Raw genomic sequence first — 24,806 nt, forward strand, 5'->3', positions numbered from 1 at the left:
GCAAAATACCAAAGGAGGAAAAAAATAAAATAAAAAAGGAGAGAAATAAAAAGGCAAAAAGAAAAAGAAAAATCTTTAGATTTTCCCCGTCCGGTCCATTCTCCAGTCGAAAGCTTCATTGCGTCGACTTTCTATACTTCGTTAAGGCCTTTTTTTTTTTAATTATTCATTTTTCCATTTGCTTTCTCATATTTTTTTTCTCCGTCGTTGCGCTGCGGTTGCCCTTGCCTACTCTTCGCATTTCTGATTTTCTTTTCAAGAAAAGAGGAAAAAACGGAATTGAAATCGAAGAAGATGACGGTGATGGATTTGGATCAGTGGATAGCAAAGGTTAAAGAGGGACAACACTTGTCGGAGGACGAGCTCCAGCTTCTCTGCGAATACGTATTTCCTTTTTCTTTTCTTTTCTTTTTTTGGTGAATCTCTTGTCGTTGATTGCCTTCTTTTTAGGGCAAAAGATGCATTTTTCACTATTTTTTTTTTTTGTTGTGGTTACTTTTTGCTGCAATTAGTTGAATTTTCGTCGATTTTTTTAAGGTGGATTTTTTGTCAAGACTCGGGTTTTAGGTTTTAGGTTTCTTGGTAGGGTCGATAAGGATATGATTTTAGTTGGTGGCTTTTGGTAACTATTATTCTGCAAGAATTATTATTATAAGTAGTAGCGGTAGTGGAAGCAGAAGGAGAAGAGGAATAGCTTAGCGCATTAGGGGACATGATATTCTACTCGAATTAGAACTTGAAAATTGGTTTGTGGACATGTTCAATTTGATTTTCAATAGATGTTATTAAGATTGGTTGATGAGGAATTATGTCCACTCAGATTTAGAGAAGTGAAAGAGAAAAATTCGTTGGTTATAATGAGTTGGCTTAGTTGGGAATATGGGAACCAGGGAAGAGGAAGAAGTAGAGAAGAAAGTTGAATGACGAAGCATGATTAGTTGTTGATGGGTTTACTTTCTAGGTAACATCGCTGCCGGGGAGGAGGAGGAAGAAGAAGAAAGATGGATAGATCTTGTCAGCTGAAGAAGGATGATGAGTTGTTGATGGTTTGGCTGTGGGTAGGTGACAAAATGCTTTAAACTTATAAAAACTTACATGTTCACCAATCAAGTAATGGTGTTTGCCACATCCTGTGGATATCAGGTCTTTCTGTTTACTAGTCCTTATACCTGACCACTTGTCAGTTGCGTATGTTTATGTAACTTATTATTATAGCAGCTTCTAATTCTTCCAAGAAAAGGACCTGCAGGGTCCTATTGCTTTTCAATGCTCATTATTAAGGCTGCATGTGGTTTGCAACCTTGTGACATCAGGGTACCCCTGTTATATTGTTATCAGAATAATGCAATGCATGATATGTAAATAAGTGCAATTACGCATATATGTTTTACATATTTATATGGAGATCAAGCTATAGAAGGCCATGAGACATTAATGAAGTGCAGGCTCATTCTCAGAGTGTACATCTAGCATGTAAACTTTGCTAAAGATCTGGTAATAAATGCTGTATATAATGGAGCTCCCTGCCGCTGTTTAGGTGCCTCTGTACAGTTGATTATGTGCTAAGTTTCTTATTAAGTTTGCTGTCAAACTTTCTAATATAACAGGAATTTGATGTTTGAAATGAATCACCTGTTTCAGTTTGTTTGCTACACTGTCCTTGAACACTAAAACTTTTCAGGTGAAGGAAATCTTGATTGAGGAGTCAAATGTGCAGCCTGTCAATAGTCCAGTGACAGTTTGTGGTGACATTCATGGCCAATTTCATGATTTAATGAAACTTTTCCAAACCGGAGGTCATGTGCCAGAGACAAATTACATTTTTATGGTAAGTTTGTGCAGAATATGTGGTGTATGTTATTCTTGGTTTGTGGTTATTCTTTAGTGATTTAATGACTTTATAAACAATCTTGTGCATTATTAGGGAGATTTTGTGGACCGTGGATATAATAGTCTAGAAGTTTTCACTATTCTGTTGCTCCTAAAAGCAAGGTATGTGCAAATACAGTGGTAGCCATTGACTCTTCTGTATGATGCTTTTGGTTTTTGGTTTTTTAGTTGAGATAAAATCAATTTACCTCGTAATAAAGTACTCAATTATTTTATATTTGCATACTAAAGTAAGGGTTTGATTTGAGATTAATGGATTGATGTTAGTGATTATGACGGGAGATGTGTATATTGTGGACTGAGAAATTGGTTTTAGTAGTCTTAGATATCAATCATGTGGTACTTAGCGTTGCTAACTAGTTTTAAGGAACAGAATGAAATTTTATGATTATGTTGATGCCAGTACTCTGATGATTGATGTCTAGCAATTGTGAATACATGAAATATTTCTGAGTATTTGTACATATTAGCTTTCATCAGCCATTGGGATTATTATATTGTGAAAAGTAACTACTAACGATTTCAATAATGAGTTCATAACTCATGCCGAAACATTAGTTTGAGTATTATGTTTAGCTTCAGCTGAGGAATTTGCCAATTTTCCCAAGAATTGCTAAAGCTTTTCTACAATAATTTTACTGATTTTCTGTCTAGCTTTGTCAAAAAACTGCGAATACCCTAAAGTGGTACCACCAGAGACAGTTTTGACTAACTCTGAAAGATTTGACTCATACGAAAAGGATTACTGGAAAAGTCATAGACAAGATTTTTCATTCTGGGTTTAATAAGGGTTTGAGTTATGTCAGGTAATGTTTTCTTTTTCCTTCATGCACGCCCCCCCCCCCCCCCCCAAAAACCCAAACAACAAAAAAACAAGTGGACACTTTATCCTTCTAAGTAAGTTGCTGTAGTAAATTCTATTTCAGTGTTCCTGTAGTTACTGCTTGACTTAGTTTTTGACTATGACATGTTACTTATGCATTGGCATGATTTTTATTTTGCTGCCAGATACCCTGCTAATATTACACTACTACGTGGAAACCATGAAAGCAGACAACTAACCCAGGTCTCTCTCTCTCTGTCTCTCTCTCAACATGTATGTTTCCACAATCTAGAAGCATGGATTGCAGCCCCTGTTCTTGAACCACATCCATGCAAGATGTCTAGTTGAATTATTGGCTTGAATGTATAACCCCCCCCCCCCCCCCTTTTTCCAAAAAAAAAAAAAGAAAAAATCTTTGTTTGAGAGGTCGTTAGTTCTCCAGTGTTATTCATCCTATGACAGTGGATAGATGGAATGAATTCCATTGGTGTCTCATGATATGATTTTGTTGTATGTAATCCTGGATCTGCTTGATATGCTTTAGAGTTATGCTCCTTTTGAGCTTTTTAAAGTTCTTGGAAGACAGAAACCTTATATCTGAGGGAGATTATGATTTTTTTCCCTCTTTTCTAGTTTTTTATGGTCAATTTCTGAAGTAAAGTCTTATATCTCAGAGAGATTTTGGTTTTTTCCCCCTCTCTTCTAGTTTTTTAGGGTCCATTTCTGAACTAAAGTCATTGAGGAACATTGGGTACAAATACTAGAACTTTTTGAGAAATTGTTTGGGTTATCTGGTGTAATTGGCCTGGCACTTTGTTTCGCTTTCTCTGATGAAAAGAGTTATCTTTATTTGGTTAGGATGGTGGCTTCAAGGCTCCAAATAGATGATTAATCAAGTTGTGCTTTCTATCCTGATAGCTTGTTCATTAAATTTATCATGGAAAGTGTTTCCTTCGTTGTTAATCTGAGATGCATGTTAATTAGTGCTTCTAAAACACGTACACCCTATTTATAGGTATTTCACCTTCCTTTAGTGCAAAGTTCTGAGGACATTCATTTACCATCTTTATAGGTGTATGGATTCTATGATGAATGCCAGAGAAAGTATGGAAATGCTAATGCATGGCGGTATTGCACTGATGTTTTTGACTATCTAACACTGTCAGCTATTATAGATGGAACAGTAAGCTGGCTGCATCTCTCTCCCTCACTGTCTTTGTGGGGGTCTGCCTGTTACTGCTTAATGTATATTGATTATGATTTCTACTCTACTGAGAGTTTTCATGAATCCCAGGTACTATGCGTCCATGGTGGCCTTTCTCCGGACATTAGAACTATTGACCAGGTTTGGGTTCTGCAAACTCATCATACTTATTGTGCATATTTTCCTGCAGCTTCATGCTGCACTAGGCATGTCATGCATCTTTTTTGATGAGAAATATTTTCTTGGTTTTTTAAGCCAGAAAAAAATACTTGGCAATTTGCACGTATAGCACATGATATTTGTGCAACTTTTGTTTTACCATGCTTTGAAGTATCTTGGAAATCTTGCTTATTTAGGAAATAGATTACTTTAGTTTGATGATCCACCCCAATCCACAAGAAATAACTACAGAAATTATTGATAATCCTGTCATATTTTCTTGCTCTTTGTCTTGCTCTATATCCTCACGATCCAGTTGTTATCTTATGTAGGATGTTTTAGACATTACTAGGGCATCATTAAGCTGCCAATCCTGCAGAGAACAGAAAGAGAAAATTGTACTGATTATGAAATGGTATATTGTTACATTGTTTGTGATCATGCCACTTGTACTTTCGTGATAATATGATCAGCAACCCAATAATGATACAGGGCAAAGTCTAGTTATTTTCTGGGCTTGTTCTTCTCTTCATAGACATGTCAACAAGGCGGACCTTTCATAAATCTACTGAAAGGGAGGATTGTGAAACTCTGCCCCTCTCTTTGTTTTCATAAGGTCCGAATTGTTGGACTGTATTCTTGCAGTTATTGGTAAAGGGCTGGTTCAGACCAAACTTACCACCAATCGACTCCAAAAGATGAAGTAATTTGGCAATGGAGCAGAAGGTGTTCAATGGGCTTTTGTTCTGTCTTGTGCAATAGTCAAAGATAAATGCTTTCTTTCTCCAGAGCTTGCCCTTGAGTCAACAGCTACAACTTTTTTGCCACTTTTCATACAAAACTAGGAAGTTAATCGCTTTACAGCCTTTCAAGTCCTTTCCTGTTGAAGTTTATGGTAACCATGGAATTTTAGCAGTCTGTTAATGACATTTTACCTATTCTCTGCTTTGTTTACGTACTTGTAGTAGTTTTTTGTGGTATGGGGATTCTTTTGGAACTTTAGGACTATAGGATTGCTGATAAACTGATCTTGACAACAGTGGTTGATATTTTTCCCTAACCTTTTTATTATTGAAGTACGAGTTCCTGAAACTTTTCTCCTTCTCATAACTATGGTATGCTTAAAGAACTGACATTTTGTTTTGTTATTGGCCTGGCAGATTAGGGTCATTGAAAGGAATTGTGAAATTCCCCATGAAGGGCCCTTCTGTGACCTCATGTGGAGTGACCCTGAAGATATTGAAACATGGGCAGTCAGTCCAAGAGGAGCAGGCTGGCTCTTTGGATCCAGGGTTACTTCTGAGGTAAGTCGTGTGAATGTGTGCACTTTATCATTCATCTTGTGCTAACTGTTTGTCTCTTTCTCCAGTTCAATCATATTAACAAGCTTGATCTAGTTTGTCGGGCCCACCAACTAGTGCAGGAAGGCCTAAAATACATGTTTCAAGATAAAGGACTAGTTACTGTGAGTTCTTTTCTCATTTCTGCCACTGAAATTTTGACTTGATTCCGTAGTTTAGACTCGTGTCTTTACGTCATCCAATATATTTGTTTGCAGGTATGGTCTGCACCAAATTACTGCTATCGTTGTGGAAATGTAGCATCAATTTTGAGCTTCAATGAGAATATGGTACCAAATCCAACTTCTTATGCTTGTTTCCACCTCTCTTTTCTCTGTGACTGTCCATTTTAGTGATACATGTTTTTGGTCATAAGATTGGATCAAAGTGGTCATTTTTTCTTTCTAAGATCCATTTTCTTTCGGCTTTTCGACCAAATGCATAGGCAATGAAAAGTGATTTAACTTGTATGTGTAATTTTTTTTTTCCAAACAATGCCGAAGTTTCCCCTTCTTTTACATATATTGAACTTTGATTCTCGACTCTAATGAACATTCGAAAGAAGTTTTTTTTTTTGGGGGGGGGGGGGGGGTATAGAAAATTTGGTGATAATGAACTTGACTTGTGATAGTGGTGAATATTTTGGAGACTTGTTAGAAAGGACTCTGGACAACAGAAATGATATAAGAGGGAGTAATTTTTCTTCGTTAGAACCAAAGGAGCTATGGAAATTGTTAAAAGGATAAAAGAAATTTGGTGATTTAATGAAGTGGAGCATGATTTATAGAAAGCAGATGTAAAGGCAAAACATGTGATATCACTTTGAATACTTGAATCATACATTTGTTCAAAATTGAGAAAACAAAGAGAGTTGAGAAACGTACTCGGAAAATAAGAAAAGCTATTTGTATATAGACTATCAGCAGTTGACACATAAATAGAGACTTTCTTTGCGTATAACGGGAAGATAGTTTCTAACAATCCCCTGCAATACAACAATCATAGGAGAAAGGGGATACTTTATATTCTGATACGGGATTGCAGGGTAGTTAAAAATCGGCCCATGGTAGAACCCACTACCCAGTATGAGGATAGGCAGGGGGAGGTTTTGCTGTTAATTAGAATGTAGGCTGTTTTAATAATAAAAAAATGTGTTACTATTATGCAAATCATTGTTTAGATTGTTGTTTCTATCTAATGCTTTTTTTAACTGGTCAAAACTTAATGAGCTTCTCGTTTTTCTCCACAACTGTTCTTGATTTGTGTTTCCAGGAGAGAGAAGTGAAGTTCTTCACTGAAACTGAGGAAAACAACCAAATGAGAGGACCCAGGACAGGAGTACCTTACTTCTTGTAGTTGGATAGTAGTGCTTGGTTTATTGATAATGAGAATATTTTTAAGAGGTGGTGGTGTGATTTTCCCGGTGGGGATTACGAAGAAAAATGGTAAGAATGTTTCTCAAGTGGCGAGGATGGTAATTCTCAGAAGACGGCTACGCACCTAGGTGATTATTAGGCCGAAATTGCATTTGCATAGTTTGTGTTGTGTATTAGAGATGCTTGGAGATTGTTACTTTTCGATCTTTATAATTAAAAAATATGTAAGATGATTGGTACGTTGTTTCCATATGTGAGCTAGACTAATTGTTTGCCTTTGTGGCTTAGACTAATAGTTTTCCAAAGCTTTGGTTTTAGGCTGGTGATAAGTTGCCTATAGGAGAGCAATAATTTCTTCTTCAGTGACCAATGTTTTGTTGTTGATCTTATCATTTTGAGAGGATCCATATCTGGACTTAATTTCTGTAAAGTTTCGATTGTTCATTGTTATTTATTTTTTCTTCCCCTCTTTTCGTGTCTATATATCTGCATGTGCGTTTTCCTTGACTAAAACTTTTCTTTGTTTTTAGTTAAGTTTGCAGTTTCACTCCTGCGGCCGCAGATACACAATAGATAAACAATTTTAATTGTCTACAGATACATTTTTCTTAGGGGTGAGCAAAATTACTCACTAACTTGAAAATCAACCGTATTCATTCGATCCATAAATTAGGATATCTAATCTGTATTATTTGATTGGGTCAAAAGAGAATTGAGTACTCACTTAGATGTGCGGAGGGTTATGGTCATATAATTAAAAATTTGTGGGTACACGATTCGCTTTGCGCGTATATATATAAATATATATATATTATTTTTATATACATTATAAAATAATATTTTTAGACCTAAATAAACAATTTCATTGAATAAATTACGTTACAAATATGAAAGATCATAGTTTATTTACAAGATTCATTTGTAGAAGTCATGATCTTATATTTTATAGAAAAGAGTTTAATTAATGTGGAACATATATTTAAAAAAATGTGTTACTTATTTCAAATTTTTTATTGATTTTGAATTGTTTTTTATTTTTTTCCTTTTTCTTGTATATTCTTCACATGCTTGTTTCTTGGTGGGAGACTTTTTTTGAGAAAATTTTTTTTATTAAATGTTAGATAAATGTGTAAAATACAAAATTAAATTAGTATAAATCATATTTTTTAAAAATTAAATAATAAATGAAGCGGAGCGAATATTCGTTGACCCATTTCAACGGGTACCCAGTACCCTACAATTGGGTACCTGTTGATGTACGAAGCGGGAAAGGACCAAAAAATGGTTGACCCATAAGGTGCGGGTTGGATCAGCCAAAATGGTGGACGAGAGGGGTATCCGATTCACGTCTACCCTAGTTTTTCCGCGCCAATTTTATTGTATTTTATGGTCAGCCATAGCTTTTGTTGATTCATCATATACATCAAGAAGTGAGGGTAGAGAAAAAAACCTAATTGTTTCTTTGTTTGAAAACTCAAAATTAAGAAGTATGAACGAGAAAGAAAATAAGGTAGCCCACATGTGATAACCCATTGACTTGTTCAAGCTGTCCAGGTAACAAAGCCTAAGATTCACTTGTTTCTTAGCTCTGTTGAAGAGCATGAACTAGAAAATTAAAGGGTGGTAGGTTACGCCTGGACACAAAGAGAATTTTATCCAAAAAGATTGTAAAGGAGAATTCAACAATTTAAATTACATTTTCTTAAAATTGGAGTAATTGGCCACTTGAACATAACCCGCCCATATCGAGGCAACATTTTTTTTTTTTTTCTGAATCTTCCTCAAATTAGTGATGTTCTTAGATGTTAGAGAAAAGAAATTCAACATGGAATTTTCAAGTCTTGAGATTGTTAATATTTTATTAAAATTTTAAGACAAGTGGTGTAATTTGTACTCTACTTTGGAGATAGATCATAGTATTCTTGATGAACTATTTTGAAATGTATTATGCACACAAATAACTGACAAAATAAAATATCTCTACCTATTATATAAGAAAAAAGCCAAGTTACTATAGCACCCCATCTTTTTGACACATGTATTGCACATATTTTTGACAAGTGGATTCTTGGTCATTTTAGCTAAACTTTTCCTTCCCTTTTTTGATTCAATTGGGCCAAAATAATTAAAATATTTTTTCTCTGACCAAGTTACTATAGCACCCCATCTTTTTTACACATGTATTGCACATATTTTTGACAAGTGGATTCTTGGTCAATTTAGCTAAACTTTTCCTTCCCTTTTTTGATTCAATTGGGCCAAAATAATTAAAATATTTTTTCTCCTTCAGAAAATCAACTGTGTCGCTTCTTCTTCTTCTTGCGGCAAGTGCTGTTATTTTTTATTTTTTAAAACTAATCTAACTAAAATTGTTGCCATGTTCTTTTTTTTTCGTCGAGATGATTAGCTACTTAACAAAGAGAAGTTTTTATTATTTTTTTATCCCATTTTACATTTTCTTTTCTTCCTTTTTTTTCTTCATGTCTAATCTCTCATATTTGCTCTATTCTTCGATCATAATGTTATAGTCAACTGGCATTTGTTTGTTAAATTTATAGGATGATGCTATTATTTGGTATTTTTCATGGATAAAAGGTGAAATATTAAAATATGTAAAAAGATCTTAGAATTCATTTTATACCAATGATCATTTTCTATGAAGAATAGAACAATAATTCTTTCTTTTCTTTTCTACTCCCATGATTTGATTTCTTACTTCACATTTTTTTTCTTTTTCTTGTTTTTTGGTTACATTTTGTAATTATCTACAATTTTGTGTATTTTTTAAAGAGAAAAGATATATCATGTGATGCTTCCACCAAGATAAATCTAGTTAGGCATTCTTCTACCTCTGTGTTCTATAAGATTTTGTATATATTTAAACTAACGTTAATTTTTGTTTGTTTTTTAATTATTCAGGTTCTGTAGTATCAATTGGGTTGGCATATAAAAATTGTAGTTGGTGGTAGAAGTCACAATTAAAAATTGTTAGAAAATTAAATTTTGATTAGGAAGATATTTTTGCAATAAAAAAAATGGTTCAATTCTAATTTGTATATGTAGATCTGGAAACGTAGCAATTCATATTTTTTTATCTAACCTTGCTATTTATATTTTGGAGCTGCAGGATAATGTTGTCACCTTTAAACGGGATTTAAATAAATAAAGAAAGAAAAATGTGAAACTTTAGAGTAAGTTATATTGATGTTGAAGATTGTGACATGTCTTAGTGGCTTTCTAAATTTTTTCTCATTATTAAAATACTAGAAGCATTATGACTGCTTTTGATTTAGTTACAACTAAGACTATGCTGCTAATTAATACAGCAATGCACTTGTAGTGTATTGATTTTCTCTCTTCTGTGGGTATTATCATAATAATAGTTCAAAAATCTTTATTCAAATCACAATAAATAGGGGTATTGACTTCATAGATGGAATTTCTCTTCACAACAAATTTTGAGGGAAATTTTATTTATACTCCATATTTTATTAATTGTATTCCTACAATATGATAAAAATAATAGTGAAAATGTGATTAACAAAAATGAGAGTTCAAATAACATTTGTTAATTTTAATTGTTTTGAGGCCCAATTTTCTTCTATATTTCTATTGATTTATCATGTGCCAAAATAATTTGATGTTATGTGTTTGACTAAATTTCTAGGGGGCCCAAGCTGTGCTTTGCACAGCTCAAGTACCTCTAGTTACATCTTTACTATACTAAAAGCGTCAGTTGGCTTAGCTACAGTGAAAATGGGCCGGTTATAGCGTGATTTGTGTGAGCTTGAGCGGCGGTTTGGTCTTTTGCCATTCAGTGGTGGTGGCTTTGCTGGAAATTTCCTGCTATCCGCGTGGCTTTGTTGTGGGCGGTGAGTTTGTTGCTATCAGCTGTCTGCATGGCTTTGGAACTTCAATGCTGTCCGCGTGGCTTTCTTGTGGCCGGTGAGTTTGCCGCTATGAGCTGTCTGCATGGCCTTCGATTTGCCGTTGTCCGCGCGGTGGCTGTGTTCTTGCTCATTCTTAGCGAAGTAGTTAAATGTAAGTGTTCTGGACAAAGTGCAAGAATCGGTGCGCGCAGGCTTTGCAATCTCCATTACTGTGTCTCGTTCGTTTCTTAGCCTGTGCAAAACTAGCTCTCCGATTTTCCTGTGATCGGCAGAGTTTGAAGTGCCAACCTCATCGGTTTTGTTTGTCATATACCCATCTTCTATCCATCTCCTCCACTGAGGGCAATCTGATTTTGTAGTAAAGATATATACCTATCTTATATTTAATTCCCTCCACCAATCTCGTTCGTTTCTTAGCCTGTGCAACACTAGCTCTGCGATTTTGCTGTGATCGGCAGAGTTGGAAGTGCCAGCCTCATCGGTTTTGTTTGTTATATACCCATCTTATATCCATCTCCTCCGCCGAGGGCAATCTGATTTTGTAGTAAAGATATATACCTATCTTATATTTAATTCCCTCCACCGAACAATTTGATTTTGTTAATTCAATCCTTTCTCTGGATCTTATGAGACTTAATGCCCAACCAGTCTCGGTTTTGGGACTCTCCCCTAATCTTCGCTGCTTTGAACTTATCTTGTGTTAGATATAAGGTATAATTGGTCTGGTATTATTCTGCTTTTGTTGATTGTCGTGCATGTCTGTTCTCCAATCATTGAGGTTTATATAGAGGTTTATATAAATTAGAACGTGACCGGTATTTTATATGCTGTACTTTGGCCTATTTCCTTTCAATTCTTATGGAGCCTGCGCATGGGAGTAAGCTTTGTTTGTGGTTAGGTGGATCAAAAGTTATGGTACTACTCTTATTGAAACCTTCTTACTTGTATATAGCTGAGCTTCTTTAATGGGTCGTCCACGGAAATATGCAAGCTTGGAAGAGGCGACTAGAGAGAGGAATGCGAGGAGACGACGGCAGCGTGGCAATGCGAGTGCTAATGACAGTTCTGGAGAATGCCGAGGTGTGTGTACTATGATTATTCATATATTAGTTATCTTGGAGTATTTAGCATATTAGTTATCTTGGAGTATTTAGCATATATCGCTCTTTCCTCATAATGCTTCTGTTCTGCTGATTTGTTGAGGTTTTCGAAAATTACGATTGGTGTGAGGAATGCTGGACTTTAGATGTATTAACGATGCTAATTCAAAGATTAGTGAAATATTTATTCCTTTGAACAGATACTGCTGCGAGGACAAGACTTTCTGTACCTATCGAGCAACCTTCTAGCGGCCTTTCATCTGTGGAATTGAGCTATAAGGGGACGGTTGGTATCAATACTGAAGGAATAAACAATCGAGATGGACATCACGTTGGATCGACCTGTTTGCATTCAAATGGTAGTTCTATCAGTCATGTAGGTAACAAAAGAACGGGACAAGATTGTGCAGAAACATCAGTTAGACGAATGCATGAATATGTAGAAGAATCGCACGCAGAATCAACAGCTTTGCCGTTGACTTCTGCCAGTAATATTGCTGGTTATTCAAGGGATGGATGCTCAGGGCCTATCATTGCTGACGGTGGTGCTTTGTCTACGCTAGCAAGCAAAAAGTGTAGATCAGTTCGCCGGAGTGATGCAGGGCAGGAACGGCGTAAGATGTTAGCAACGGATCCATTGAGCGTGGTCGCCACTGAGCCTGATATATTGCCAAATATTTCGGATTGCCAGCATTGCAAAGCAAAGAAATTTCAGTTTGAACCACTTGGGTTTTGCTGTTCTTCTGGTGAAATCCAATTACTTCCTACTGAAATGCCGAGAAAACTGATGATGTTGTATCTTGAGGATTCTGAAGAAGCTATTGAATTCCGCAAATGTGTTAGAAGTTATAATAACATGTTTGCATTTACGTCTATTGGAGTGAACTGTGACAAGTCATTGAATGAGTCTTATAATGGAATATACACCTTTAGAATCCAAGGTCAGATGTACCACTTTATAAATCAGTTAATCCCTAATGATGGTGAAAAAGCAAGGAATGTGCAGTTATATTTTTTTGATACTGATCATGAAACGGTAAATCGGTTATCCATCTCTAATAGATTTCGGCAAAGCCTAATTACTAAATTGGAAGAGATCTTGAAGATTAATCCTTATTCTGCTTTTTTTCGAGGCTTACAGCCAGATCAGATATAGATTCATTCTTCGTACCTGGTTCAGCCTCACAACTCTTCGCGGGTTGGTAAGAAGTCAGTCTTCTTTGGCTTGGAGATTTCCTTTTGGTTGATGTCTCGGACGCTAAACAAGCTCAAATGCCCTTTTTCAGTAAGAAAATCTCGAGTTAAGACTTTGCACCACATTGTGCCACATGTTCGAAGGAGACTGAGGGACTTTAAAAAATTTGTGTTGAAATTATGGCGAATGTCAACTAAGCCCTTGAGTTTTGATTGCTTTGGCAAATAGTGCTCTACTATTCATGGGCATTTTTGTCTATCCAAGTGTTAAATGTCCACTAAGCCCTTCAGGAATAAAAGGAGGCCAGAATAGTTCCTAACTGTTGGGGGGTACTATTGTAATTTCGAATCATATCTCCCCCTTAGTTGCATTTGTTAGGGTAATAAAGATTTTTCTGGCAACTTTCTGCTGTTGGATCGTGTCTTAATCTAAGATTGATGCCTAAGAACCGTTGGATCATTCCTAATGATGATTAAAGAATTGATTGTTTTCCTTACCTGGAGAGTTTGCACGAACTGATGATTGTTATCTTCCTTCTCCCGTCTCTTCTCTTTTTTGGGTAAGTCTCCCCTCTCTTCTCTCTCTGGCTTCTCTATTTCTTCTTTCCTTTCTCTTCCCTTTTTATGCCTGACAATCACCGCAATTTCTTTCTTATTTTCACTGTAGATTTTTTCCTTTTAGGTATTTGTACTTGCAGACATGAAACCCACAAATTTTTTCATAGATTAAGTGTATACTTTTACCCTAAAATTCAGGGATTTTTTGCTCAAAAAATGGTCCCTTGTCTGATTCACTAAGCCCGTACGAACCCTTATTTCTCAACCTTCAGATCTTTGTCAACAATTTCTGACTCTAAATTTTACTCTCTCGGCTTCGATTTGATGGCTGCTTAGTAAGAGGGAAGTAGAATCAGTATTAAAAACCGGAGGAATAGAAAAGGGCGCTTGAGGTTAGAGGCTTTATAGGATATACATCTTATTTCATTTTCTCATAGGTGAAAAGAAAAATAGAGAGGTTTCTTGCCTTTTGGTGTATTCCTCTATGGTAAAGAAAATTTTAAAACTTGTTTGCTTTTTTCTTCTTCGCATAGCAGACACACGAATGCTACACAATTAGTGTTTTTTTTTTTTTTGGTATTTTCAGCTTTGTTTGGAAAGTGGAAAATCCTCGCAAGTGGTTTGGTGCCTTTTGTTCCCTTGCATCCTGGTAAATACATTTCTTGCCATTCTTTTTTTCTTTATTTTTTTTCACCACGGATATATATACTGATCAGTAATATTTTTTTTTTTTTTGTAATTTTCAGCTTTGGTCCGAAAATAGAAAAGGTTTTGCAGTAAAATTTCTGTTCATTCCAGGTTAGTTTACCTCTGATTTGTATCATTAATTTGCTGAAATTTTTGTTAATATTATATGGGCTGATATTTTAAATATTGTAATATTAGTGTTATGTGCCTATATGTTTGGCTATTTACTCTTATGATAAGTTTTTGCTTATGCTTCTTAAGAAGATATAGCCGCGCGTTACTGGTTTTATGTGGTATTTTAAGGCATCGAAATATTAATAAAGTGTATTTTAAAAAACATTCTTATTGGCCAAAAAAATTAGTGATTTTCCTCCCCAATTTATGCTTGGCCTTCCGATTTACCTTCTATGTACACTATCTCATCTCCCAACCATGCAATTCTTTTTTTTCCCAGAAAAAGGAGAGAATCAAAGAGGGGAAAGCACTATACATCTCCCCTCCCCACCCCTATTTGCCTTCCTAGCCAAAAACATGAAGAAAAACTCACACTTTCACATCAATTTTCAGCCATTTGATGAATTTATTGTTGAGTTTTTCTAGCCTTTTTTCCCCCAAAATTGACCTCCTAGCCGAAATGTTTGCTTTTTTTATTATTGATTGTTTTGTAAGTTTGAAAGAATCAAGAAGAAGCACAGCAAATTAAACATCCAGTGTTTAAGGTGTGTGATCATCTCTTACAATAGTAGCATGCTTTGTGTTTGATGATTTGCTTCTAAAGGTAGCTTTACCATTACACTGGTTTAGTTTTCTGAAAATTTACGTGTCCCATTGTTATGGAGTATTAGATGATTTGAGAGATGTTCTTTAGCTTACTGTTCGGTCCTAAACAAAAATGATTTTACTTTTCCCTTTGTGTTTGTATGCTGAATGATCCTTTAATGTCTTGCAATGGCTCGAACTATCTTTAAATTCCATTGGAAATAATACTTTGATAGACCTAGAAACATTAATTTCATCGATTGTTTTTGACTTTTACTGCATTGTCATTTTAGTGACTATCATACTTAGGACCAGACCAGTTAAAGAGTATTTCCCCAGCTTCTACTGTCTTGGTTCTAATTTTCCACATGTTATGGGGCTCAGCAAGTAGAATCTGCACTCAAATCACGATTTGTTTTATATAATTTGATTTCTGCTTAAATTTTGGTTTTAGGGACTGGTCATGCACTGAATAATTCCTGGCACAGATAACCACTTCTGAGTTCCATACCTTGGTTCATTGAAAGGGGATTGTTCAATGGACGGATCCTAACTTGGGGGGACAGAGACTTTTAACATACCTCAGTCTTCAATTATTTTGCAGCTTCCTTGTTATATTAGTTTCTCTGGTTTTGCGCATGGACATGGGCATTGCTTTAATTACCCTACTGCTATAATAGTTTGCACATGGACATGGTTTCTCAACATGATGACAATTAAGATCTTCCTTGTTCTATTAATTTTAAAATTGAGAGTTATAGGGAATTTTTCAATATTTTTTACACAACAAATTGTGCATTGGCTGTGCCTTGCAGAGCCAGAAAATTTCTATTTTACTTATAAATGCAAGTGTGTTTCTTTTGCTTCAGCTTTTTATTTTTTATTTTTTATTTTTTTTTATGAAAAAGCCATTTGAGATGTACTCTCTCATAAGTTATTAAATAAACTTTTGAGCTTAAAAATAAGACATAGAAAAGTAAATGAGAACACCACAAACAGAATTTATCTCATAAAACTTAGAATTTACTATTTTAAAGAACATGAAAATAGCAATTTTTTGTTTGTAGGGGGGGTATTCTAAAAAATGAATAAACTTTTATGTCATCTGAATTTTATTCCTAAAAGTTTGACTATTTGAAATATAGTTAACTTTTTAAAGACTGATTATACTAGCTAACGTCTTTTACTTTACAAATGTAATGTTTACCTACAATACCTTGCGCAAAGCAAAGATCAAATTCTTGAGAAAATATAATGAGTTTAACCACTTAATCCAATGATTGTTCTTGCTAAAACTTTTAATTTCAAAGCTGAGGAAAAAAAAAGATAAAAAGAAAAAGGGAAGAGGTAGAGTACGAAATTCAATTCAATCTACGAGTAAATGATGTCTAATCCAAATTACCACGTCCTTCAATTGTATATTAATTAAATTTCCAGAAATTTCAATAAAGCCCACCCCTCATAATATAGTAAATCACTGTCGAGCCTCATTATAACCCTAGACTAGTTTGGGAGTTTATGATAAAAAAGAAAAGAAGAGTAATGTAATGATAAGTTATTAAAGAAAACAAAAGAAGGGAAAGGAGAAGAAATTTTGATATTATTTGAGAGTTTTTAGAAGGGAACGATTTTGGGTATACATATCAATAAAGTTTCGTGAGGATAAAATGGACAATTTGAAAGAAAGTTCTGTAAGCTTCCCATGCGTTTTCCTTTGCCTTCCGCCCCTTTTTGGTCGGAAAAAGATTTACAAATTCATTTTCCTTTACTTTCCGCACTTGGGATGCTTCAAAATTCGTTCGTTCCATTTCTTTTCCGTCTCACTTGAAGGTCCCAAACATAACGTTTCCCTCCCTTTTCTTTTCTTCTCTCTCTCTTTTTTTTTTTTTCGTTTTCGTAGAAATCTCACCTTCTTTAATAATTTTTCCACTTCTTTCTCAAAGAATTTTCAGCTCTCCGCACATAATTTATTCAGACGCTACACTTCTTCAATTGCCTTCCTCTCCCTTGTGGCTGTTATCTCTTGTATCATTCCCCCTTTTTCTCCCTATTTCCGAAACAGCCCCAAATTCTAGGTTTTACGTTCAATTCGCTATGCCTTTCTGGTAATTTTCTTCCTCACTTTACTTTTCCTTCAGTCAGACGCCTCTATATCGCTTCTCCCATTCGTATGTAAATAATTATTTGTTTTTTTCCCTTTTTGTTGAGCATTAGGTCAGGGTTTAAATCAGTGTTGAAGTGTGCAAAATTCTTTATGCATGCATTGATAAATTTGTTTAAAAGATTTAATCTTTACTTGTTACAGCTGATTCTTGAGTGAATTAGACTGAAAATTGTACTTTTATTGATGGGTTTTGTTAGCTTCTGATTTTTTTTTTGATTTCATTTGACCTCTATTTTCAGTTCATGTGATCACCTATGTTTATCAAATTTTAGAAATTTGGCGTTTGATCTCTTGGTTGTGAAGCGCTATACGCATAATCTTTCTTTTTCTAGTCTTTTATCTAGGTCGATGTTTGGGATGATTTTTTTTTTTTGGCTGGGATTTTACACTTTAGTATCTGTTTCGAGTATGAATTACTTTTCGAGAACTGAATTCGATAAAATAGCCAAAAATTTAGCAAAAAAATAGTAGCTTATGACTCAATAGACAATTGTTGTGTTGTTTCTGTGGCTCCCTTCTGTGGTTTGGTGGCAACAAGAAAGCAGACATTGCTAATGAACTGGTAGAGCACATTCGAGAGTGCTAGCTGTGTTTTCCTGCCTTAAGAGAGAGAGAGAGAGAGAGAGAGAGAGGGGTTTGATTGTTACTTGCCTTATTTGTCCCTTCTGCCCTTCCACATTATCTTCCATGTAGGGATGTATGCGAGCCGAGCTACTTGCGAGTAGCTCGGGGTCAACGGGTTGGCTTGAACTCGGGTTGACCGAGTTCGAGCCGAGTCTCGAGCTACTTGATTGTCATTCGAGTTGAGTTTCGAGCCAATATTTTGAGGCTCGTGGCTTGTCGAGCTACTCGACGAGTCGAAGGTTTATTTAAATAATATATTTATAATTTAAAAAATATATATGTATTATAATTATAAAATGACCGTTATGGGTATAAGTTATACTGAATTTATGATATACTTTTCTTTATAATAGAATTTTATAATGGCAAAAAAGTAATAACATAATTGTAAAAAGACCTAAAAAGAAAAAATGTCTAGAAAAAGGGAAGAAAAGATGGAAAGTGTGTCAAAAAATTGTGAAAAATTCCAGACTTTAGTTTCTACTTTCTTCTCTGTTCGAAGAAAGTTGAGAAAAAATTCACTTTCTGTTCGAAGTACATCACTACCAACCACTGACTCTGAGTGATTTAGATCTAAACCCTATCTCCGTTACTCTCAGTCTCTCGCTCGTCGCCGACGCCGTTGCTCGCCGCATCTGTCAAACTCCATCGCCATCGCTACAGAGTGAGCTCGCCGCATCTGGTTACTGGTATGTCTGCCTCTGCTCTAATGTAGTATGATTGATTACCGCATCTGGTTACTCCAATCATATTGTGATGCCCCCTGACAAATATTCATGTACCGTGTTTGAGTCCAGAAGAGGAATCTTGATAGGAATACTCCTTTTTGGCTTCTGTTGGATATTGGTGATTTTGATAGCCTTAACATAGGGAACAAGCACCAATCTTGTTTATGGGTAAATTTAAGATGACTGGGATGCATGCTACATGTTTGTCAAAATGTGTAAGAGATGACAGAACGAACCTTATTAGCTCTGGAAAGACTGATACATGTCACAGAAAATCACTTGTTTTTTTTTTTTGGTAAGAATCACAGAAAATCACTTGTGATGTTTGCTTAAACCAAGTGACCGGGGAGACCCTATGAGCTGACTGCTATCTAACTTATTGTGCGGAGAAGCAGCTGAATCCTGAATGATGGCAGATTTTCCTTGGGCGTAAATCATTATGGGATGAAAGCTGGCCTTTTCTTTTTCATTTCTTCTTCCTTTTTTTTGGTTTAATTTTTGCAAGTTTTGATTATGGCTTTTTCCAATAGAAAGGAAAGGAAAGGGGACAATCTGGCAAGGGGGGCTTCTTTTTCTTTAGCCAAGTGTCAATTTAGCCAACCTAGTTTTAATTGACCTTTTTTGGCGTTGCTTGTAACTTTGATGTTGGTTGTGATCATTGGATCAGTTTGCAACAAATGGGTCCATCATTTTTATGCTTACTTTTCATTTGCTCCTTTGCTTTCTTATTTATTCTGTTCTACAGTACACAACGCCAAGGGGCCGAAGCACATGAAATTTTCTGTTTTCACTATGTCATACCTTCCATTTATCTTTTAATTGAAAAAGCACTTGTAAAATTAGTGATATTTGTGGGGAAAAGGAATTTCTGGATAGATCTTGGCATTAGTTTCTTGAATTGAGCTTGTGGTAGTTGGGATATTGTGGCTGTTTGAGATAATTGTTTGTCTCTCAATTTGGTGGCTCAGCTCATGTTTTGCTGAATTTTGGAATTTTGTGGGGAATTTTGGTTAGTTTGGGTACTTTCACAGGACTTAGGGGTGTTAAAGATGCTAACTGTGGGAGGTAGAATGTGGATACTTTTGGTTGTATTTGTATTGATGAATCATGGATTATATGCCTCATTTACTCCAACTGATAGCTACTTGCTTGCCTGTGGATCTTCCCAAAACGTCACCTTTTTTGGTCAGACTTATGTTCCTGATTCAGTTCAATCTTCAGTTGCTGTGAAAGGTCAGGGGAACTCTATTGTTGCAAACTCCAATTCTAGTGGTGCCCCTTTTCCAGTCTACCAGTCAGCTAGAATTTTCCCCAGTAGTAGTTCATATAAGCTTGATATTAAGCAAGAAGCAGACGGCATTGGTCGAATCGAGTCAAAAAGCTTGATTAGACTCGACTTGATAAGGCTCGACTAAAGGTCGAGCCTTATCGAGTTGAGTCTCGAGCTTAAAGGGAGTACCTCGAGTCAAGCCTCGAGTATCGTTTGTTTGGACTCGGTCGAGCTTGAGCCGAGCTCGAGCCTAGGTACATATGAGTCGAGTTGAGCTCGAGTATAGCAATACTCGAGCTCGACTTGGCTCGAGTACATCCCTACTTCCATGGGCATTTAGGTAGGAAGGTAGGATAAGATCGTTTAGTTTCTACTCGAGCTCGACTTGGCTCGAGTACATCCCTACTTCCATGGGCATTTAGGTAGGAAGGTAGGATAAGATCGTTTAGTTTCTTACTTAAGAAGTTTGATCTTTAAACAAAACACTTCACAGTTTGGGCAAGCTGGATTTACAACAATGGTGAGGTTTTTTGGCTACTAGTTGAGCTTTCTTTTTACAATAGTTTGACTTATAAAAGAAAAATCCATCTGACAAAGCTATCAAGTGCCATGACGACAGTAGTCTGGATTTTCTTATTCATGATTGGCATGGGTTGCATGGTGTCATTTTAGTTTCTGTATGGTGATATTTTACAGCGTGTTTAGTTTTTCTATGGTGATATTTTACAGCGTGTGCTAAAGTGTTACTGAGGTCATTTATATAACACTCCATGTTCACTGCTGATATTCAGAACAGCTGTCTTATCTTAATGGAAATCGGAATGCTATTCCTCTAATCGTCCTTGGAGGGAGGTAGAGCCCTATGAAGAATAGTGAATTAGATAGAAAAGCCAACATTTTTTTTTCTTTCCTTTTATAAAACACTCCATTGTTGTTTCGCAAATTCTTTCACTTATTTAGCCTATTTTAGACTCCACAGGAGATAATGATGACGGAGGAAGATGATGATTATGTTGAGTACATCCCAGTTGCAAAGAGGAGGGCATTAGAAGTCCAGAAAATATTGCAACGGAAAGGTAAATCTTCTACCCTGGAAGAAGAGGAAGCTGAAAAATTGAAGCTTGTAGAAGCAAAGCCTAGTTTGCTAGTAAAGGCCTCACAGTTGAAAAAAGAACAACCTGAAATTAGCCCTACTGAACAAATGGTACAGCAGGAGAAAGAGATGATTGAGCATCTCTCTGATCGCAAAACTTTGATGTCTGTTCGGGAGTTGGCTAAAGGGATTACTTACACGGAACCATTGTTTACGGGGTGGAAACCGCCGTTGAATATAAGGAGGCTGTCTAAGAAAGTGTGTGATGCAATAAGGAAGCAGTGGCATATTATTGTGGATGGCGAAGATATTCCTGCACCAATTAAGAATTTTAAGGATATGAGATTTCCTGACCCGATTTTGAAGAAGCTGAAAGCGAAGGGGATTGTGCAACCAACCCCTATTCAGGTTCAAGGTCTTCCTGTTATATTAGCAGGAAGGGATATGATAGGCATAGCATTTACGGGTTCTGGTAAGACACTGGTGTTTGTTTTGCCACTGATCATGGTGGCACTTCAAGAAGAAATAATGATGCCAATTGCCCCTGGAGAAGGGCCATTTGGTTTAATTGTCTGTCCATCACGAGAACTTGCAAGACAAACTTATGAAGTTGTGGAGCAGTTTCTTGCACCCATGAGGGAGTACGGTTATCCAGAGTTAAGGCCATTGCTTTGCATTGGTGGAGTTGACATGAAGTCTCAGTTGGAGGTTGTGAAGAAAGGAGTTCACATTGTGGTTGCTACGCCAGGAAGACTCAAAGATATGCTTGCAAAGAAGAAAATGAATCTTGACAGTTGCAGGTAACTTTGTTCTCCTTGGACTTAACTAGTTGTATGTTGTGCTTGGTATTTTTTGCTCTCTCTGTTTGCCTTGTGAATCACATATTATGAAGCTGTTTTCTTTCTAAGTACCAAGCTAATATTATCTGTATTTTTTGTGTTATATTTGGCACCAAATATAATTGGTGTCTGTTCTTAGTCCTTGTGATGATGACTGGTTCTGTGAGAAGTATATGCTCTTTAATGTCATCTATTAGTTTTTGATTTGCATGATACTTTTCCATGTTAGAGGTCAATCTTAAGTGTTGAGAGGATTTGTGATCTCTGTGTTCTATTGGAAAATAGAAGAGCATAATTTCTTTTCAGATATTGTTATGTATGAATGCATGCTTTGGTTAAATGTAGAATGTGTAGACATCAATTGGACATACAACCATTAGGACTTTCTAGACTGGTTACCTGTGTTTCACTTTCAGTTTTTGTGTTATATGAAACTTTCTGGTTTATAGCAGAGTCTATTTAATATCTAGTGACCATTTACATCTGTAAAGGGCCTGATTGGGATGTTAATGCAAGTTATGACCAATTTCTTATTGGTTTTCACTATGTTGCAAAAGTTTCTATTCTGAATCCAAGTGATGAATTAAATGATAGTAAAAAGAATGTTTATGTTGTAGTGTTGTTACTTTTTTTTTTTTTTCCCCAAAAAGCTTGTTTCTTGAAATAATGGACTGCTTAGGAAGAGTATATGTTGATATCATCATTATCTACACAAGATGCTACTGCTAGTATCTGGATTTGGAGGTAAATACACAATATAAAGCTACAATATGATCTTCAAAGTTGGTATAGATAATGTATTCTGGACATCATTGGAGAATTACTGGGAACTGGAAGAAAGATTTGAGACCAAAAGTTTTGTGTCATTAAAAAACTATTTTGGTATAATACAGCAGCATTTGACTTATGAAAACAGAAAAAGAGGTCCTACTTAGGTAGTGGTCATCTGAGAGCTGACAATTAGGTAGAGTTGTTAATCCACCTGACGGAATAAGCCTTTCTGCCTAAAAAGGAATGATCTGTTGAGTTGGGGATTGCGCTCTCCGCCAATCTATTCAATGCTGGAATTAGACCTGAGTCGGGTGGAAGAAGAGACGCGGGGGGTGGGGGGGGGAGCTCTCTGTTCCTGGTTCTCCAGTTTGAAAATTTCTATAAAAAGTTAGTAAGTAATCAATAGACAATGACATAATACTGGTGCAAGTAGTTGGAGTTGGAATCTGACCAACATGTAATCCTTCAGCAGCTTTAGACTATTTAACTAAAACTTCTACCTGATGTTTTAGACACTGGTGGCTGCATATGATTTTAGAAGATCAACGAGCTAACTAATATGATGTTTTTCTTGATTTCTGGAGAATTTAAATTTTCATGTCTGTCAAGGGAGTATACCTGTTGCTTGCAACTCCAATGGATCTTAGAGATGTCTAACGACAAAAACTAGGTGTATGGAAGCTGAAACTTGTACTTGTTGCTACGTTTATAACTGATGGTGTGTATGGTTGAAGAATGAGTTCAACTGACATTGATGTGGGGTGCTGGTGGTTAAGCAAATATAACTTTCTTATTTATTGGGTGTGGTGCTGATTTAGGATCTAAGTTTTTGAAAGAGTAGAATTCATAATTTCAAATGGGTGTAGTTTTTGCTCTTTGGATCTGTGCTATTTATTCTGATGGCACTTAAACTAGCAAGAACATACAGAGTTATGTTTTACACCATTGTTAGCTGCTTCTTTCTACTTTTCTATTCTCTTAAATATTGGACCTCAAACTTACCACTTTGTTTCGTATGCAGGTATTTAACATTAGATGAAGCAGATAGGTTGGTGGATTTGGGTTTTGAAGATGACATAAGAGAAGTCTTTGATCACTTTAAAGCTCAGCGTCAAACTCTTTTGTTTTCTGCCACAATGCCCACAAAGATCCAAAAGTTTGCAAGAAGCGCATTGGTTAAACCCGTTGTGGTTAATGTGGGAAGGGCTGGAGCGGCAAACCTTGATGTGATTCAAGAGGTGGAGTATGTTAAGCAAGAGGCAAAGATTGTTTACCTCCTTGAGTGCTTGCAGAAGACACCTCCTCCTGTTCTGATATTCTGTGAGAATAAAGCTGACGTTGATGACATTCACGAATATCTTCTGTTAAAGGGCGTTGAAGCAGTTGCAATTCATGGAGGAAAAGATCAAGAAGAGAGAGAGTATGCTATCAAGTCCTTTAAAGAAGGCAAGAAAGATGTGTTGGTTGCCACTGATGTTGCCTCAAAGGGTTTGGACTTTCCAGATATTCAGCACGTGATTAATTACGACATGCCAGCAGAAATAGAAAATTACGTTCACAGGATTGGTCGTACTGGAAGATGTGGGAAAACAGGAATTGCAACGACATTTATCAACAAAAATCAGAGTGAAACTACACTTCTAGATTTGAAGCATTTGCTACAGGAGGCAAAACAGAGAATACCTCCAGTGCTGGCAGAATTGAATGATCCAATGGAGGATGTTGATGCAATCACAAATGCTAGTGGAGTCAAAGGCTGTGCTTACTGTGGCGGACTTGGTCATCGGATCCGTGATTGTCCCAAGTTGGAACATCAAAGGAGCACACAAATAGCAAGTTCAAGAAGAGACTACTATGGATCTGGGGGCTATCGCGGGGAAATTTGAGTTTTTTCCTTTGGATTGTGCCAATGAGTTTGTAAATGGAAACTGTTTGAAGGTAGAATATATTTTGTTGTAGTTGTTAACGTAATGATGTATCACAATTTTCCTTCTCTTTTTTGCGATTAATATTGTGGAAGCCCTAGACATTGGTGCATCTTTATTTCCTTTTCCTTTTATTGTCAAATGGTAAAAGACCATGTTGCAAATCCGTTGAGGGATAATATTTGGGAACGGTTATGCACTCGCCCTCCTTTACATGGCGTCACGGACAATCATATACTCCCTTGCTGTTCTTGTACAGTTGAACGTTACGTGACTTAGGTGTAAAATGTCACTTTTTTATTACACACGAGGTAAGGCCACTAGACATTCAGCTGATCTCGTTCCTGACTCCTTGATGAAGATCATCTCTGAATTATGGGGCATGCTGAACTCGGGCGGTTTTGCTCTGCTC

General features: G+C 36.2%; 2 protein-coding genes across 12 annotated transcripts; both read left to right on the forward strand.

Annotated features, from left to right (window-relative positions):
* The first annotated feature begins 82 nt into the window (after positions 1-82).
* LOC113768300 (phytochrome-associated serine/threonine-protein phosphatase) lies at positions 83-7,242 on the forward strand. Of its 2 annotated transcripts, XM_027312588.1 has the most exons (10): positions 95-384; positions 1,682-1,828; positions 1,925-1,992; positions 2,899-2,956; positions 3,786-3,896; positions 4,008-4,058; positions 5,237-5,380; positions 5,446-5,541; positions 5,635-5,706; positions 6,689-7,242. In XM_027312588.1, exons 1-10 carry the CDS (start codon positions 295-297, stop codon positions 6,770-6,772), a joined length of 921 nt encoding a protein of 306 aa, XP_027168389.1. In that variant the 5' UTR covers positions 95-294; the 3' UTR covers positions 6,773-7,242. The 2 variants fall into 2 exon arrangements, with proteins under 2 accessions (XP_027168390.1, XP_027168389.1); XM_027312589.1 differs by lacking the exons at positions 5,237-5,380; positions 5,446-5,541; positions 5,635-5,706; positions 6,689-7,242 and adding an exon at positions 4,409-5,229 and having other exon boundaries at positions 83-384.
* Positions 7,243-13,460: 6,218 nt separating this feature from the next.
* LOC113767571 (DEAD-box ATP-dependent RNA helicase 35-like) lies at positions 13,461-24,506 on the forward strand. Of its 10 annotated transcripts, none has more exons than XM_027311712.1 (6): positions 13,461-13,536; positions 14,121-14,183; positions 14,281-14,332; positions 18,368-18,457; positions 20,737-21,659; positions 23,491-24,506. In XM_027311712.1, the coding sequence occupies exons 5-6, from the start codon at positions 20,752-20,754 to the stop codon at positions 24,353-24,355; spliced, it is 1,773 nt and encodes a 590-aa protein (XP_027167513.1). In that variant the 5' UTR covers positions 13,461-13,536; positions 14,121-14,183; positions 14,281-14,332; positions 18,368-18,457; positions 20,737-20,751; the 3' UTR covers positions 24,356-24,506. The 10 variants fall into 10 exon arrangements, with proteins under 10 accessions (XP_027167513.1, XP_027167511.1, XP_027167512.1 ...); XM_027311710.1 differs by lacking the exon at positions 13,461-13,536 and adding an exon at positions 13,578-14,021; XM_027311711.1 differs by lacking the exon at positions 13,461-13,536 and adding an exon at positions 13,578-13,926 and having other exon boundaries at positions 18,340-18,457.
* The last annotated feature ends 300 nt before the right edge of the window (positions 24,507-24,806 follow it).

Source organism: Coffea eugenioides, chromosome 4, assembly GCF_003713205.1.
Source record: "Coffea eugenioides isolate CCC68of chromosome 4, Ceug_1.0, whole genome shotgun sequence".
NCBI lineage: Eukaryota > Viridiplantae > Streptophyta > Magnoliopsida > Gentianales > Rubiaceae > Coffea > Coffea eugenioides.